The sequence below is a fragment of the Lemur catta genome, chromosome X (assembly GCF_020740605.2).
Source record: "Lemur catta isolate mLemCat1 chromosome X, mLemCat1.pri, whole genome shotgun sequence".
Classification (NCBI taxonomy): domain Eukaryota; kingdom Metazoa; phylum Chordata; class Mammalia; order Primates; family Lemuridae; genus Lemur; species Lemur catta.
Window position 1 is genome coordinate 62,176,536 of NC_059155.1, and position 16,644 is coordinate 62,193,179.

A 16,644-nucleotide genomic window follows, 5' to 3' on the forward strand; every position below is an offset into this window, starting at 1 on the left:
TTCACCTAAGCAGGGAACAGATATTCACCAGTGTCTATGTAGAATAAAGCATATCATTTATTTTCATCCACTGATTAGCAGCAGCATCTTAGTTTTTTCCAAAATAAAAATGTCATTTCAATTATAAGAAAGCAAATTACTGATTGCAGAAAATTCAAACTATCAGAGAAATGGAAAGAAGGTAATAAAACACACCTGCAATTCTACCATCTGGAGATGACCACTGTTCACATTTTGATGTGTGTTCATCTGGGCACCTCCATGCATACTAACACGACTGGATACAAATTTATTTAAATGAGCCTATTTAAATGCATTGTTTCATTTGACTCCTTTAAATAGAATTGCTGTTCTGTAACCTGCTTTTTCAATGAAATAATATTTCATTATCCTGTGTCAATAAATAAAGATCTACATCACTTTTTAACAGTTGCATAGTATTCTCTTACACGGCTCTACTATAATTTAGTTAAAAGTTCCTTATTAACCCATCATCTAGATTGTCCCTGTCTTATACTATTATAATAAACATTGCAAAGAATAGATTTGTGCAGACATTTTGTATTTTTTTGCCTCCTTAGATTTAAATCTTAGAAGTGTATTATTTGCATTTAAATCCTCCATCCATTCGGAACACATTTTATATATACTGGGGCCTTACTCTCTTTTCTCATGGGGTCAGTTAATTGTTCCAATGTCATTTATTGGAAAGTGCATCTTTGCTACATTGATTTGAAATTGCTGTTATCATATATTAATTGCCCATACAAATGGGTCTCTGTTCTTGTGCCTATGTTGTACTGTCACCATTACCATAGCACGTTCCCAGCTGGGGGTTTAGACTTCAAACCTAGAATCTCTAATTTCTGTAGCCATCTGGCTGCACCTGTTGGGGTGAAGGTTCTGTACCCAGTGTACCTCAACGACACTGTTCTGCAGGATGAAACAGGGAGTCCTCATGTCAGCCAGTCCTAATTTGTACTATAGTAAGTGCCTGATAAATATTTGGTTTCAAGAACTGGCATCTGATAAAATTCACTGAAGAAGAGAAGGGTTTATTATTATATAAGGCTACAATATAAAACTTCAACAGCATGATGGTAGCAGGTCTTTTATTGCCTTTAATTTGAGTATTAGAAGGCATAGTAAATAATGGCCTGTTTTCCCAGCCTGAATTCTCAGCCAATTGTGAAGATAAAAGAGTAAGAAAGATAGCATACAAAAATATGTTTATTGCTGATTAAGCTGATATTGGAGAAGGTGGCTTATATCTGCAGGCAGGTGGCCTTCTGGATACTGCGCCTGAAAATTAGGTAGATTTAGATCTCACCAGCTATGCTGGACCCCTGCAGACCAACACCATGCGGTGAGACACAGGGGCAAAGAGCAAAGAGGACACTTGCTTTCTGTGGGCAGGCTGAATCCCAAGAGAAAGGAGCGGGGGCTTGACTCTGCAAACTCCATTTCTTCTTTCAAATCTACCAATCCCACTTACTGTCTTTCTTCCCCGTGAGAATATAAGCTCCCTGAAGACAGTTACTGTATCTGTCTTTTCCACTGTTTTTTGAATCTCTCAACATGGTATTAAGACATTGTAGGACTTCAGTGAATATTTTGTTCAATACATTAATAAATTGTATTGAACAAATACAAAATAAATGATTGTTATTGGTGAACTTACCTTCTTAATTTATTATTTAAAAATTACTATATCATATGTTTCATATCTGTGAATTGATATCTTACGATTATTTCCCAAATACACAAATGCAGAGGGAAAATGATAAATAACCATTGACATTTATAATTTATAAAACAACTTTTCGAATTTTCATATTAGAAAAAGACTAGTTAGCTCTACTTTATATATCTGATGGTAAAGCGAAAACATAGACTACAAAAACAATCTGGCCTTGACATATTTGATGAGTTCTTGTATGGGGGAGGAAATCATTTTGTTTTTGTAAATTTTGTTATCTGATGTATATGCTGAGAACTTTATAAATATTTTCTCTTACCTCTTGGGCATATTATTGTTGTTTTACTTTCTTTAAATATTTTAATATTTTCACTGTTTCTTTTGGTGGTTTTAGGGATTTGTCGATAAAAGCACTATTTACTTTAAAATGCTGATTTAAATTGTTTTTTTTTTAATTTCAGCTTATTATGGGGGTACAAAAGTTCAGGTTATATATATTGCCCATGTCCCGCCCATCCCCCTGAGTCAGAGCCTCAAGCGTGTCCATTCCCCAGACAGTGCACCTGGCACTCACCGTATAGTCATACCTCCATCCCCTCGCCCCCCACCCCCCACCTCCCCGAGTCAGCACCTTCAAGCATGGACATTCCCCATACGGTGCGCAACGCACTCATCATGTAGGCATATTATTTGGTTGAATATATTTGAGTAAAAATTAGGTCTGGCTACATAAATATAAGAGATGTTGGGATTTAATCACAGACTGCATTTTCTGGTTCATTCATTTAATAATGGTCAATAAAATTTTGAAGTGAAATTTTTAAGACTAAAAAGTATAAACACACTAAGCTTTAAAGAATACATTGAGATAGCCAATGTGCAAAAAGTGTATCCAATAGTGTAAATGTTAGAACTTGTTGCCCTTAAGCCTGAGGTGGGGAGCCATACGTGGTTTGCAGATAAACATGGTTTTACATACACCTTTCGGAACTGTTTAGGCTGATTGGTATTTCTTGTAGGAGTTAACAGATGAATTTCACAAATGTGTACAAAGTGAGCAAAATGGATTGTAGAATACAAATAGATTACACAAAAAGAGCCTGTATTTTGACATATACACATTTAAAGCTTTAAGTGTTAAATTGTATATTTCAAATAACAATGTTACCATGTCCCTGAGACAATTTAAAATTCTTGCTATGTACTTGGTATCTTTTTAATATTTGTTTGCTAGAGTAATCACAATAGCCTTAAAATGAGAATTTTAGAGTTGCTTGATTTTTCCTTTTAGTAGAATAATGAAATAAGGGATCAGATTTCTTCTGCTTTTAAGACTTGGTGCACGTCTCATTCTACCAAGAGGTACTGTGATTGCAAAACATCCTGGGAAAGTGTTTCTGTCCACACAAAATGCCTACCATAGCTGACTGCTGATTTTCAAATTCATTTTATCTAGATCCGTGCTGTCAGATAGAACTTTCTGTGAAAATGGAAATAGTTTATAATCTGTGTTATCCAATGTCATTAGCCACATGGGGCTTTTGAGCACTCAAAATGTAGTGGGTGCAACTGAGGTGCTAAATTTTTAATTTTCTGTAATTTTAATTAATTTAAACTTAAACAGCCACACATGGCTAGTGGTTTCTCTACTGGACAGCACAGAATTTCTTTCCACTTTTAGATTTAGTATGGATGTGCCCCTGGAAAAGTTGACTTTAATTTCTGAATTAAATATTTGAGATATTTCATAAACATTCATTGAGCACCTAGTGAGTTTGTGTGCCTGGTTCCAGAAATACGTTTTATTTGGATTTCCTGATCGGCTTTTTTGGGGAAGGTGTGGAGACCTGAGGTATGTCTTCCCACACACACCTGTGGAAACAGGGCCCCTGCTGTTTTGACAGGGGCTGTCTCTCTTTCACCCTGAGCCACAGGGCCTACCACAGCAGGCCCATCATTCTGCGAGGCTGGGGGGATCAGTGGGGGGCTCCTTTCACCCAGCTGTGAACTCTGGCATGCTCAGGGCTGCATCTGCTGGGAGGAAGGGGCACCTATTTGGAATTCTCTTGAAAACGTCATGTGAGTTAGTATGGCCCTGTCACTGAGATTCATTCCCTCAGCCTGCTCTACTGTCTTAGTTGCTCCTGACACTTTCCTCAACAAACCTTCTGTGGAAAAAACGAACAACTCTTCACAGCTACCCAATACATACGTTTTCTTTTTTTCTACCTGTATTGTTTCAATGAACGTGAAGCTTAAAGACAGAAAAGCCAAAGGACAATGACAAATAGATATAATTGACAAGTAAAAATTGTATATATTCAAGGTGGACAACATGATGTTTTAATATAAGTACACATTGTGGAATCAATTAACATATTAACTAATTAACATATTCTTCACCTCACATTGTTACCTGTGTTTGTGTGTCTGGTGAGAATACTGAAGATTTCCTCTCTCAGCAAGTTTCAAGTATAGATTATTATTAACTTTAGTCACCATACTGAACATTGGGTCTCCAGAACTTATTCATGTTGAACATCTTTTCATATACTTGTTGGCCATTTATATGTCTTCCTTGGAAAAATGTCTATTCAGGTCCTTTGCCCATTTTTTAAATGTAGAGGTAACCCACAGAATGGGAAAAAATATTTGCAAACTATATTATCCAATCGGAGGTTAATATCCAAAATATACGAGGAAGTCATATAAGTTAATAACAACAACAACAACCCCCCCAAATAACCCAATTAAAAAATGGGCAAAGGACCTATTTTTTGTTTGTTTTTTTCAAGGTATCTTACCTCCTGGAAGGGGGCAGCATGGCGCATGAAGACTTCTGTGGACACGTTGGTAAAATGAACCCAGGAGACCTGCAGGTATGGCCAAGGACAAGGAATTGCTGGTGGTTTAGTGTTTGAGTGTGCATGCTTGGTCCCAATTCTAGTACACTCACCCTTTCTACCCTTTCTCCATTATGTCCTTGACCTTTCCTTTTCTACAGATCCTTCCACTCAACCTGGGAACCTGCACAGGTCTCTTGTATTCCTCTCACGTTTTCCTCAACCCTTCACTTTTTAGTTTCCATCTAGTCTTCTTACATTTCTCAAAAGAGTAACCAAGGATGACTGTCTCAACTTTCTCATCTTGCATTTTGTCCCCCACTTACTGAATTAGGGTTAGCTTCTCAGCACACCCCTTCCAAACCTTTACTGAAGCTATTCAGCTAATGATCACTTGTGATGTCCCAATTGGCAAATTCAGTGAGTGTCTCATTCTCTTCTTTCTAGACTTCTCTGCTGCATTTGAGACAGTTTACTATTTGTCTTCCAACTCCTTTGCAGGGTTAGGTGTTTTCACTTAAGACAATGACCCAAACACTTCCACCACTTTAGTTTTGTCTGACACGTGTTACAACTAAAATCCCCCAAAATGTTTGGGTCATCTTTTCCAGTTTTGTAAGTCTGAACTCTATATCAAGTACTTTTCTGGGATTTTATACATACACATGCACACACACATACATATATACACACACATATGCAGTGGAATGATAAATGCACATATTTGAATCATGTTATTTCAGTGAACTCATGTTCATTGAATTTAAAGACAGAAAAGCAAAAGGATAAAGAATCATGGTGAAAAGTCAACAGTAATCTCTCACTGGAGCACAACATGAAATGGAGACTGCCTAAAAGGGTAGATATGATGACTAGAGGTGTCCTGATCTCGGTAGTTAGTGGCGACTTCTGCCATCCCCACCATCCAGCTGCCTCAGCAGCCATCCATGTGAGGTGCCGGTCAACACTTCTTCTATCATTATAATTTCACGTTTGATTAGGATGATGATTGCATAGTGCCTTTCAGTTTATTCAGCATTTTCATATACATGATCTCTTTGAGATAAGTACTATTTTTATCTCATTTTAAAAACTAGGGAATGGGGATTTAAAGATGTTTTTAAAAAAGGATGCCCATGGCCTCAGAGCTAATAAATGGGTGGGCCTCCAAATCCAATAGGTAGGCCATTTTAAGAAAGATATTGCCAAACCAGCTTATATCTAAAAAGGATAAGAAAGGTATTTAAAATATGAAGAAAACTCTTAATGGAATCAGAAAATGCTTAAAAATTGGAGGATGTCTTTGAAGGACTCCAGTAGCTAGCTGTCACCAGACAGAAGAAATGTAGCATGAGAGGGTGTTTAGATCTACCTTATATTGTATTACAGCAGGGTCAGCACATTTTTTTCTCTAGTGGCCAAATAGGCTTTGGGGGCCATGTGTTCTCTGTTGCAACTCTCAACCCTGTCATTGTATCATCAGAGCAGCCACAGACAGTACACTAGTGAATGGGCATGTGTGTGCCAGAAAACCTTTACAAAAACAGGTGGCAAGCTGCACTGGGCCCTTAGGCTATAGTTTGCCAACCCCTACATCAGAAGGTTTAACAAACCTTTTCAAATAGAAGAGAGAGGGAAATCTATTTAGACTTAACAAAAGAAGGAAATCTCCAAAATATGCATTGACCTTCTTTCTGATCTTTGAACTAGTAAGGCTCATTCTTGTCTCAAAGCGTTTTGTTACATGCTGTTGTTGCCCTTGCACTGAATCCTCTTCCCTTCCCCTGGTCCGTTCTTACTCCTTGTTTGGATCTCAGCCTGAAGACTGCACCCTCAGGTAAGCTGCCTTGAACGGGGCAGGCTACTTCACGTGCTTACAGAACCCTGTTATTGTTCACAGCACCAAGCACAATTGTAAGGGCAAGAATTATTTGTGTAATTGTTCGTTTAAGGATTTTTCTCCCCCCAAGCGCTGTGTGGAAGATGCTGCTGGTAGCCTGCCTCCTAGCCCCTTGGGCCACTTTCGAGTTCAGGCGGTGATGGTTCCCATGTGTGCACACAGCAGCCCATCTCAAGTGCTGCTACTCTGCCTGAGGGCTTTATCCAGCCCATGTGCTGGGGATTTAACACTCCTGAGGGAACTTCTGCGCAGTGAGGGGTGGGAATCAGAGTCTCAATACCCTCGCTTCCTCTCTCCTCCATGCAACGATTCTAAAGTGCATCTACGTGGTTCCCGGTGGCATTGAGCCCCAGGTGTTCACAGATGTAATCTGCTCATTCACACTCCTCTTCGGCTTTCTCCCTTGCCTGTCTCACTCTTACCTACTTGCTCACTTGTGCTTTCAGCATCACTTTCCAAATAAACTACCCGCACATAAGTCCTTGACTCAGGATCTTCTGTGAGAGAACCCAAGCTAAGACAGGCAGGAAACACATATAACATGATCCATCCCTTCGTTCCCAGATTCTGAGATTAGTATCCAGGACTGGCCCCCAACTATGCTCTTAATAAATAAATACACAGCTGGGTGCAGTGGCTCACGCCTGTAATCCTAGCACTCTGGGAGGCTGAGGCAGGAGGATCGCTCGAGGTCAGGAGTTCAAGACCAGCCTGAGCAAGAGCGAGACCCCATCTCTACTAAAAATAGAAAGAAATGATTTGGACAGCTAAAAAATATATATATAGAAAAAATTAGCTGGGCATGGTGGCGCATGCCTGTAGTCCCAGCTACTCGGGAGGCTGAGGCAGAAGGATTGCTTGAGCCCAGGAGTTTGAGGTTGCTGTGAGCTGGGCTGATGCCACGGCACTCTAGCTGGGCAACAGAGCCAGACTCTGTCTCAATCAATCAATCAATCAATCAATCAATAAATAAAAATAAATAATAAAGAAATAGACAAACACTTGAAGAATATATACAATGCTGGAGGCAATAATCGTTTCTCCAAGTAGTGAGGACTCCATTACCGGAATTGAGTAAGCAGAGAGGCAAGTCAGCCATCTACAGTGTAGTGGATACTGGGGTCTCCAATGGTGTATTTAGGCCCACACATGTGTCCTCCAGCTGCTGCGAATACCGGCTGCTGAGGCTCACAGCTGCATCCCTCCCTGGGACCTGCCCTCGGCAGCAGGGAATTGCCTCTCCCAAAGTTGTGCTTTCCACTTGGGAATGCCCGCAGTGAATGGCTTGCTGATGTGGAGGTATAAAAACTTGGCCACCTTGCCTCAAGTTGGGGCAATTCTGAAGGTTCATGCGAACTCCACTTAGGATTGGCTAAGGCCTCTGTTGTAACTGCACTGCTGGTTGGCTTCTTCCCCTGCCTAATCCTGCTTTTCTTAAATCTGCCTGCAACTCTCCATCTTAAAGCTCAATCTAAGACTCAGGGATATCAAAGTGAGTATTCTTCCATTTGTAGGAATTCCAGTTCTGATGCATTGATTTCAAATGAGGAAGCATAGGAAGCATTTGGAAAACCAGAAAGGGCTCCAGCAATTGTCATTGATGTTTGTTATTCCTCTGGATGCCCAGGGACTCTGACAGAGACACCTGTACAATGCCTTACTTAGCGACAGTGTGGTAATTGTTCCACCTGCAGACTTGTTGGGAGCATAGTTAGCTTTCCTTCTTGTTGTTTTGGTGTTTGCAGTGGATGACTGCAGGCCGGGGCATCCTGCACGCTGAAATGCCTTGCTCAGAGGAACCAGCCCATGGCCTACAACTGTGGGTTAATTTGAGGAGCTCAGAGAAGATGGTGGAACCTCAGTACCAGGAACTGAAAAATGAAGAGATCCCTAAACCCAGTAAAGATGGTGTGACAATTGCTGTCATTTCTGGAGAAGCCATGGGAATAAAGGTAAGCCATGCTATGTGTGTCTATGAAACCTGAGGTCGGCAGTGACATAAGGCTGGCCCCTTCTGGGTCATCAATTCTCATTGGTTTTATCATAATTCACATCCTCTGGGTTGGACTTGCTTCATAGGTATCAGAATAAGTGAAACCTAAGGAACCCAGAAATTTTTCTGCTGCATGAAAACCCATAAAGTTAGGAAAATTATAAGGAAGCAAGCTTATATAAAGAATTTAGTCAAAAAGTGATTTTCAAGATACGTCTTAATATGTGTGCTGATTTAGCCCAATTCCTTTCACTTATAGTGCAATTTTATGCTTTCAATTATGGCTCCTTGGTACTGCAAGATCATAATCTTTAAAAAAAATCAAAAAGCAAGACCAATGGCACTTCATAAAGAATTATGTAAATTACTTTTGCCCAACTTAGTAAGGGAAACACACTACTACATTATTGAAAGTTTATTTTTAACAATTAACTTGACCATTATTTATTTAACCCATATACAACATGCCCTATACATTCTTCTGAGACTTTGTACTGTTTAGGTTAAGGGTCCTACCTTTTTGATCAAATAAGATAAACTTAGGCTAAAGATTATGGACGTATTTCTGGGAGGAAAGGGGTGTGGCAAGTACTGTGTTAATTGTGCACCAGAACTGCTCCTGGAGAGGCTAAGATTCCTCACACCAACCAGTTTGAGGCAATGGTGAGCTGGGTAGTGTGCTCTCTTAGGTGGGGTTTCCTAGAATCAGATCCTGAGATGAGGATTCCTATGTAAGTGATTTTTAAGGAAGTGCTCCTGGGAAAAAGTAAGTAACCAGGACAAGGTAGGGGAGGAAGCCAAGCAAGGGTGCCATATCAGGCAAAGTCCAGAAGAGTGGCTTCTGCTTGATCCTGCAGGGGACTGGGGAGGATCAGTATGCTTTGGAGTTGTCCCAACCCACTGTGGGCAAGGGATCTGGGCTTTCATGTTTCCTCACCCACAGTCATTGGTTATGGCCATCAGCTTTGGGGTACAGGCACAGAAATGGTTAAAAGGGATCCGAGAGGATCCAATTGGGGCCTTGACATCAAGTACCGCACATGGCACCTGGCATTGAGAGCATTAAGATATTGGGGGCTACTTTGCCATTCTCCCAGTGGTCAGCCAGCACTTAAAATTATTTTAAATACTAACTTAGTAAATTTTAATTTTTTAATGTGCATCCCCAGGGATAAGGGCTTGGCAGTGACTACTAACCAGCCACTCAATGGAATGCATTGCATAGTTAACAGAGGGGTCATGACTATTGGTTGGGAATTACGGTTTTTGTATTTCCTGCACTATAACCACAGTTCTTTACCTATACCTGCCTAGGCGTATGTATTATTTTGCTTTGTGTTTCTAATGCAAACACAAGTAATTGAAGGAAAAAAAATCAAAGAGTGCTCCCTATTAAGCATATCTGACTGCTGCCCACACCCCTTGCAGGCCTATTGCTTATTTTGCTGTTGGAAACAAACCTCTGTTGTGTTCCTGCGAGCCATTTCTATTTCACCAAGCACTGGGCAGCGAGTGCCCTTTTTCATCTGTTTGTGAAGAGTTGACTTCCCTTCAGCTCTGCAGAGGAGAGTTAAGATCCTGTGAGGTCTTCCTGGTGTGAGGCCAAAGGATGTGGTTGGGTGTAGTATCAGGCAGAGAGGTCTAAGGGGAGCTGAATTAATGCAGATGTGAAGCTGCTCACTCTGTCTCACATGGTGTTTTTCATTCCGTGTTTCCAGGACGCTAGGGTTCTGGGGACATGCCTTCAGGGGATATTGAGCCACGTGAATAGTGAGGTCAGGAGGTCCCCCCTCCACTTCCACGAGAACACGAGACTTTGCACAGTTGCATATTTGAAATTGTCCATAAGATTTCATTTAGAAAAATTGTTGAGCTGTCAGGAGCTAAAAAGAGAAATCAGACGAGTGATTTAATAGATAAGCAAAGCCAGCAATATAGTGAATCCTTAGAGTTTACAACTGCTTCTCATTTATAGAAAACATAAGGCAATTTTAAGGTTGGAGCTGGTTCCAGGTACAATCAGGATATTTTAAAGCACTTTTAAGCAGCAGACCATGTGGTCTTGCAATCACAACCAAGGAGTAGAGACCTGAGGTAATGTTTTAAGTTTGTAAAATAATGTCTTGTAGCTGCAAGCTTCTATTATATCTTTTTGTCAAGTAAAAACTCTGAAGTGAATCATATTCTCCTAAGTCAATGATAAATCATTATTATGAGAGTATTTTAATAATAAGGCCTCTTGGAACTTTGGGCAGCATTAATTTGGATTTCGAAAGGCAACGAGGTGCCGTGGTTACTGGCATGGACTCTGGAGACAGACTGCCTGGGTTAGAATCCCTACTGTGAACTGGCTGTGTGGCCTTGGGCAAGCCACTTGACCTCTCTGTGCCTCAGTTTCCTCATCCATAAAATAGGGTTTCTGCGAGGATTAAGTGACTTTTTTTATACATTAAGCTCTCAGAATAACACCAGACACATTGTAAACACCACATAAGTGATAGCTGTTATTATTATTTTGATTACTTCGTGGTAACTCAAGCAGAAGCAGGAGCTGGACTGGGACATACATCTGTAGTCTATGCTAAAGGGATTTGCTGCAATTTGGGAAGGTAATTAACCTGTCCTGAAGAAAGGACACTAGTATGAGTCATTATAAAGATGGGGGGCGATTGGCCATTTCTGTGTAGGTCTCATGAGACACATAGTTTTGCACATCTGAAGCCTTAATATCTGCTCACCAAGGAATGACTGGGTCTTAAAATGTATAGCTCTACCATAAAAACGATCTGAAGATTGTTTTGCATCAGGAAGATAATTTGAAGTTAAATTATGAGGTGAGGCTGAGAATATGCCTTTCAAGAGATTGATGTATTTATAACCAATATAGAATCAACAACAACTCCCCTCACTGCAACTAAAATATCTAGTTGGAGTTAGTAAAGAGTGGAAGTGGAATTAGTGACCATTCATTCCAGTGCTTCTCCAACTTTCATATTTATGTGGATTACCCACGGGTCTTGATAAAATGCAGATTCTGATTCGGCAGGTCTGGAGTGGGATCTGAGATTCTGCATTTTTAACAGGCTCCCAGGTGATGCCTGCCGATGCTGTGGTACAGGTAACACACATGGGCGTGGGATCCAAGACGCAGCAGTTTACCCATCTTGAGAATAGTTTGATTAGGCTTCTATAGAAGGTGCTAAATGGTTTGGTTCTGCGTCTTTTGACAAATCTTATTTAACCTTTGAGAACTTTTAGTTCCTACATCCACAAAAAAATGTGAGGGGATTTTGTGCAAGTTGCTGTATGCCTTTATGAGCAATAACACTTGTTTTTTGATATTCCCAAAGGTAGATATATGCCTGTTTCCCAGGTTGTATGTGTATGAGCATTTATTCAGTCTTTGGAGAGCCAGAGCCAATTTTGAGCAAGATTGTGCCAGGACAGCACAGTCTAAAGTGAAGGCTGAAAGGGGAGAAAATATAAAAATGGGATAGTTTGAATAGTTTCTGTCACTTCTGGAAGGTCAAAATCACATGTTTATTTCATGAGAGTATGAAATTCTCCAAACCTCATTCCATCCTTATCAGTCAGCCAATCAGCAATATTTATTACCAGTTCTCTTTGGAACACAATTCTTTTTCCAAAAAAACGCCTCTACTTGCCTCTTGCTGCTCTAAATTCCATTGTCAGATGCAAACCTTGAGGAGGCCTCAGCCCCACTGGGGTCAGAGAAAGGCAATCTGGAGCCAGATGGCCTTGGTTCAAGGCCAGCTCCACCACTGACTCACTCTGGAGAAGTCACTTAAGCCTGCTGGGCCTCCGTTTTCTCATCTGTAAAATGGAGATAATCATAATGACCCAGCTCAGAGGGTTGCTGGGAGGATTAAATTGGTTAATATATGTAAAGTACTAAGAACCAGTGCAGAATGATCTCTTTGTAGGTGGTTGCTATTTTTACTTTCATGAAAAAGCTTTGGGTTGTGTTCGTGTGTCCTATGGACAGAATAAAAACAATCTTCCTTGTGATGGGCAGATGAATACAATATTCATGTATTGGATGAGAATTTTTTTTTTTTTTTTTTGAGACAGAGTCTCACTCTGTTGCCCGGGCTAGAGTGAGTGCCGTGGCGTCAGCCTAGCTCACAGCAACCTCAAACTCCTGGACTCAAGCAATCCTTCTGCCTCAACCTCCCGAGTAGCTGGGACTACAGGCATGCGCCACCATGCCCGGCTCATTTTATATATATATATTTTTAGTTGTCCATGTCATTTCTTTCTATTTTTTTTAGTAGAGACAGGTCTCACTCTTGTTCAGGCTGATCTTGAACTTCCAAGCTCAAACAATCTGCCCACCTCGGCCTCCCAGAGTGCTAGGATTACAGGTGTGAGCCACCACGCCCAGCCTGATAACTAAGTTTTTAAAAATTTAATTTCCAAAGTAGTTTGCCAAACATTAAAATGTTTTTAAACGTTTACATTATAATGTAATTCACTCAGCTCTTACTTACTGTTGTGCTCTCAGCACCTGAAACATACATAAAAGATGATCAATAAATGTTTTCAAATGAGTAAATGAAATCATTAAAGCGCTGGAATAAGAAACTAAGGTAAAGTAGTAAGAAGACAGGCAATATAGGGATTAAGAAGGATTGAAATGAACTTAAAATGAGCTTACTCAAAAATTAACAGAACAATAAAATTAGCTAAATTACATGTTAAATTGTTTAGGGGATTAGGACGTAGGGAAATAAAAACCAGATTGATTTTTTTCTTTAAAAGTGAAATGTTTTTGCAAGACCTAAATTGTTCCCTGCAGATGTCTTCAATTCAGGCAGTGACAGCAATGATGGCCAGAGGCTTGGAGGCTTGTGGTTCTCCTTGGGGTCCACAGACAGGTGTCGTCTTGTCTGCTTTAACTTCATCCATGTGGCTTTTCAGGGCATGGCTTGATCTCTAGAATAACAGACCTACTTGCCAGCTTTCTAGGCGTTTCTACCAGATATCTCCCCTCCCTTGCTTTGGTTTAGCTCTACAAGCATTGGAAGACCCCCAAGTCCCTTGGGCAATTCTCTCCCAGCCAGAAAGCAACCTACCTGCTAATCAGCCTGTGTTGGTTGTGGGCTGACACACGATTTATGATCAAGCCTGTGATGATCACCTCCAATGTGGAGAGCTGATGGGGGCTCCGGGTAGGGCAGGCTGTTGGTGAACACACACGCTTTTTCCTGTACCAGAGCTAGAGAGAAGTGGCTGCCAACAACATTTTCCAGCTTTTGACTTCATCCAGGAGATTTCAGGGGCAGGATGTTATTTAGAACACGTTATCAACAAAATATAAGTTTGTCCATATTCCTTTTACCTTGATTTGATTAAAAAGTATACTTCATGTGGCCTTCATGGAAATACTTTTATAGCACATCCAAACGGCAGTGGGTTTTTGGCAATCATAATACTGGATAGTAAACTTAGAACACTTTTGCACGTTATTAATAGTAAACTCAGAACATTTCCTATTTTAGGGGAAATGTGACTTCTTTGATTATATTAGGGACATTTTAAATAGAGCTCCTGCCCTCACCTGCCTTCATGAGTTTGCTTCTGGTCACAGGAGGTGCTTTTTCCTTCCCAAGCTCAGAAGAGCAACTTCTCAAAGTAGCATTTAAAAAACTATTAAATCACAAAAGCAGGTAACATATGAGCATGGTTTTTTTTTTTTTTTTTTTTTTGCCTTTGAAGTATTCCAGCAAGTTCATGGGTCTAGCTGGGGGATGGGGTGGGGAAATAACAGATATTCTCCTGATCGCAGAGGTGTGAGGGGCACTGGGTTTCTGACAAAGGGAGCTTGGGATAACAGGCTCCAGCTGTCCCCGAGAGCAAACAAAGGGAAAACAACACTTGCCCAGGAAGGAATTCTCCTTTCCAAAGGCCTTTTAATTTATTTTTATTTATAAATCAGAGTGCTCTGTGATAGATTTAAAAACTGGATATTTAACAAATGTTCCCCTTGGGATAAGAGTGGGGGGGATTAGGATGGACCTGAGACTTCTCTTAGTATATCTTTTTAGTTTTACTTTTGAAAGATGTTTAAAACATATTTAAAACATCAAGTTAAAACAGAAAAGGAAAAAGTCTTAAAAAATAACCAGAAATAAATGAAGAACCAAAAATTGGTATAAAGATATCAGCAACATAACCACACAGAGAAAACATTTATTTTAAGGGCTTTTAAACATAGCTCTCTGTACATTTTTAGTGGGATATATTCTAAAGGCAAAAAAAAAAAAAAAACACAAAAATTTTAAACTTCACTCTGTGGTTTTGTTGTTAGTGTTGGTATTATAATTTCATAACAATTTTATGTATATTATGAAGTAAAACAAATGAGTCAATTTGTTAATGTTTTTAGGAATTGAGATTTTCAGTGTAAGAAAAATAGATACAAATATAAAAGAAAAGAGCTAAGAAAATACTGTAATATTCAATGTTAAATTCAACATTAAATGGACATTTAAAAAAATGGATGGCCATTATCTCTTTGAGGCAGTTTATATTAATAGAAACCTAATATGATTCGATCATTTTAGGAATCCAAGATTTTTAATGATATAATTTTTCATTGTGATAACAATTCCATTCTCCACTAATTATTTCCATTGATTTTTTTCTTTTATGGTTCACGTTTATTTAGATGCTATGAAAAATGCTTTAAAAAGTTCCACCTAAGAAATTCACAGTCACCCTGGTGAATTCTGGCTGAATTTCCCTTTTGGAACCTTAAATAAGTGTGTTTTAATGGGTATGGTGTGGGAAGAAAGGAAAGGAGATAGCATGAGACAGAGAGCTTCCTGGTCTCTTTTTGACACAGGGTGAAGGGGAAAACAGAACATATTGCAAAGTATTATAGAAAAATGGAGATGAGGATTTCACCATCTTTGTCTCCTTGCTACTAGTAACCAAGGTCAACCCAGGTCCCCTCTCTCCAGTGCAGCCTTTTCAGCTGTCCTGGCTCACAACCATCTTGACTTCTGCCCAGATCCACGCGGCCATCCCATCTTCATAACCCATGAGATTTTTAGACCGACAGCATTTACTTTACATGCCCCATTCCTCCATGATTCCTATTAGACACCTGCTGTATGCACACTGTGCAGTGCCCTAGAGATACAATGTCAATAAGATGACAACCTCTGACCTCAGAAAAGCTCACAGCCTATCTGGGGAGAGAAACCAGCAAACATCAGAAATATGATGTGGCACAGGAAAGACTAAACAGCACTGTGTGACCATTCCATAATAGTCCAGAGGGGGAAGAAGCAATTCTGCTTGTGTGGACGGAGGGAGGGAGAGAAAGAAAGAAAAGAGAAGGACAAGGATCGTGTCTTGTAATGGCTCGTTCAAAAAGCGGGGACAGTAAGAGCACAGTGACCACCTGGGGATCGAGATGGAGGGCTGTGTGTAGGTAGCCAGATACTGCTGGATTTGCCCCAGGTCAAAAGGAAGGAAATTATGCAAAATAGGGGGATGAAAAAAAATCCAAGACCGAGTTTGTCTACTCCTGGATTGTGCCTAAGGCTGACATTCACCATATGTATATTCCTGCACCCCTCTCTCCCAGGGATTTAGATAGCAGCGGTTGAGGCTAAGCCCCCATCATGCTGTTTGCTGTCCTGTCTCATCTCAAATTCCATGAAGCAGTTCATTCTATGGGACCAGCCCGACACAGGCCGTGTAGCCTGAGCAGATGATCAACATCATTCCACAGACAAATGTAAAACTTGGCTCTGATGCAGTGTTGAGAATGGGCACAATTAGGTCTTTTAGTCTTGTTTAGTAAATAGGAGGACACCAAAGAAATGTACACAGTATCATCAAAGCACTTGTCCTGTGGTAGGCAGCCATAGTTGGCACTTCATTTGCAGTTAGGAATGTTCAGATAAACAGCGGTCAGGATCTGCTCAAATCAGCTGTACAAAAGGTTGCTGTTGCCCAGGGCCGCCCACTCACCCCTGAAATACCATTCTTGGTGTGCACAAAGGGTGGCAGATGTTCTTATTCTTTCAAGATGTCCTTGCTGACCCAATCACCTAGGAAGTACATACCAGTGGTGTTGACAAGCCCTCTTCTGCCAGTAAATAAGGAATGGATAGGTGCACTTTTAAACCAGAGTTACATCCTGTGCCATTCAAACATACTTGGCCGTAGGGAT

The 16,644-nt window shown here is 40.3% G+C and overlaps 1 protein-coding gene across 3 annotated transcripts in view; it reads left to right on the plus strand.

The window, feature by feature from the left end:
- PIR (pirin) overlaps nucleotides 1-16,644 on the plus strand; it is an 89,637-nt gene that overhangs the window by 21,831 nt on the left and 51,162 nt on the right. For all 3 annotated transcript variants that reach the window (XM_045537760.1, XM_045537758.1, XM_045537759.1), the window contains exons 4-5: nucleotides 4,495-4,578; nucleotides 8,188-8,394. In XM_045537760.1, coding sequence (XP_045393716.1) covers nucleotides 4,495-4,578; nucleotides 8,188-8,394 — 291 coding nt within the window. The remainder of the gene's footprint in view (nucleotides 1-4,494; nucleotides 4,579-8,187; nucleotides 8,395-16,644) is intronic.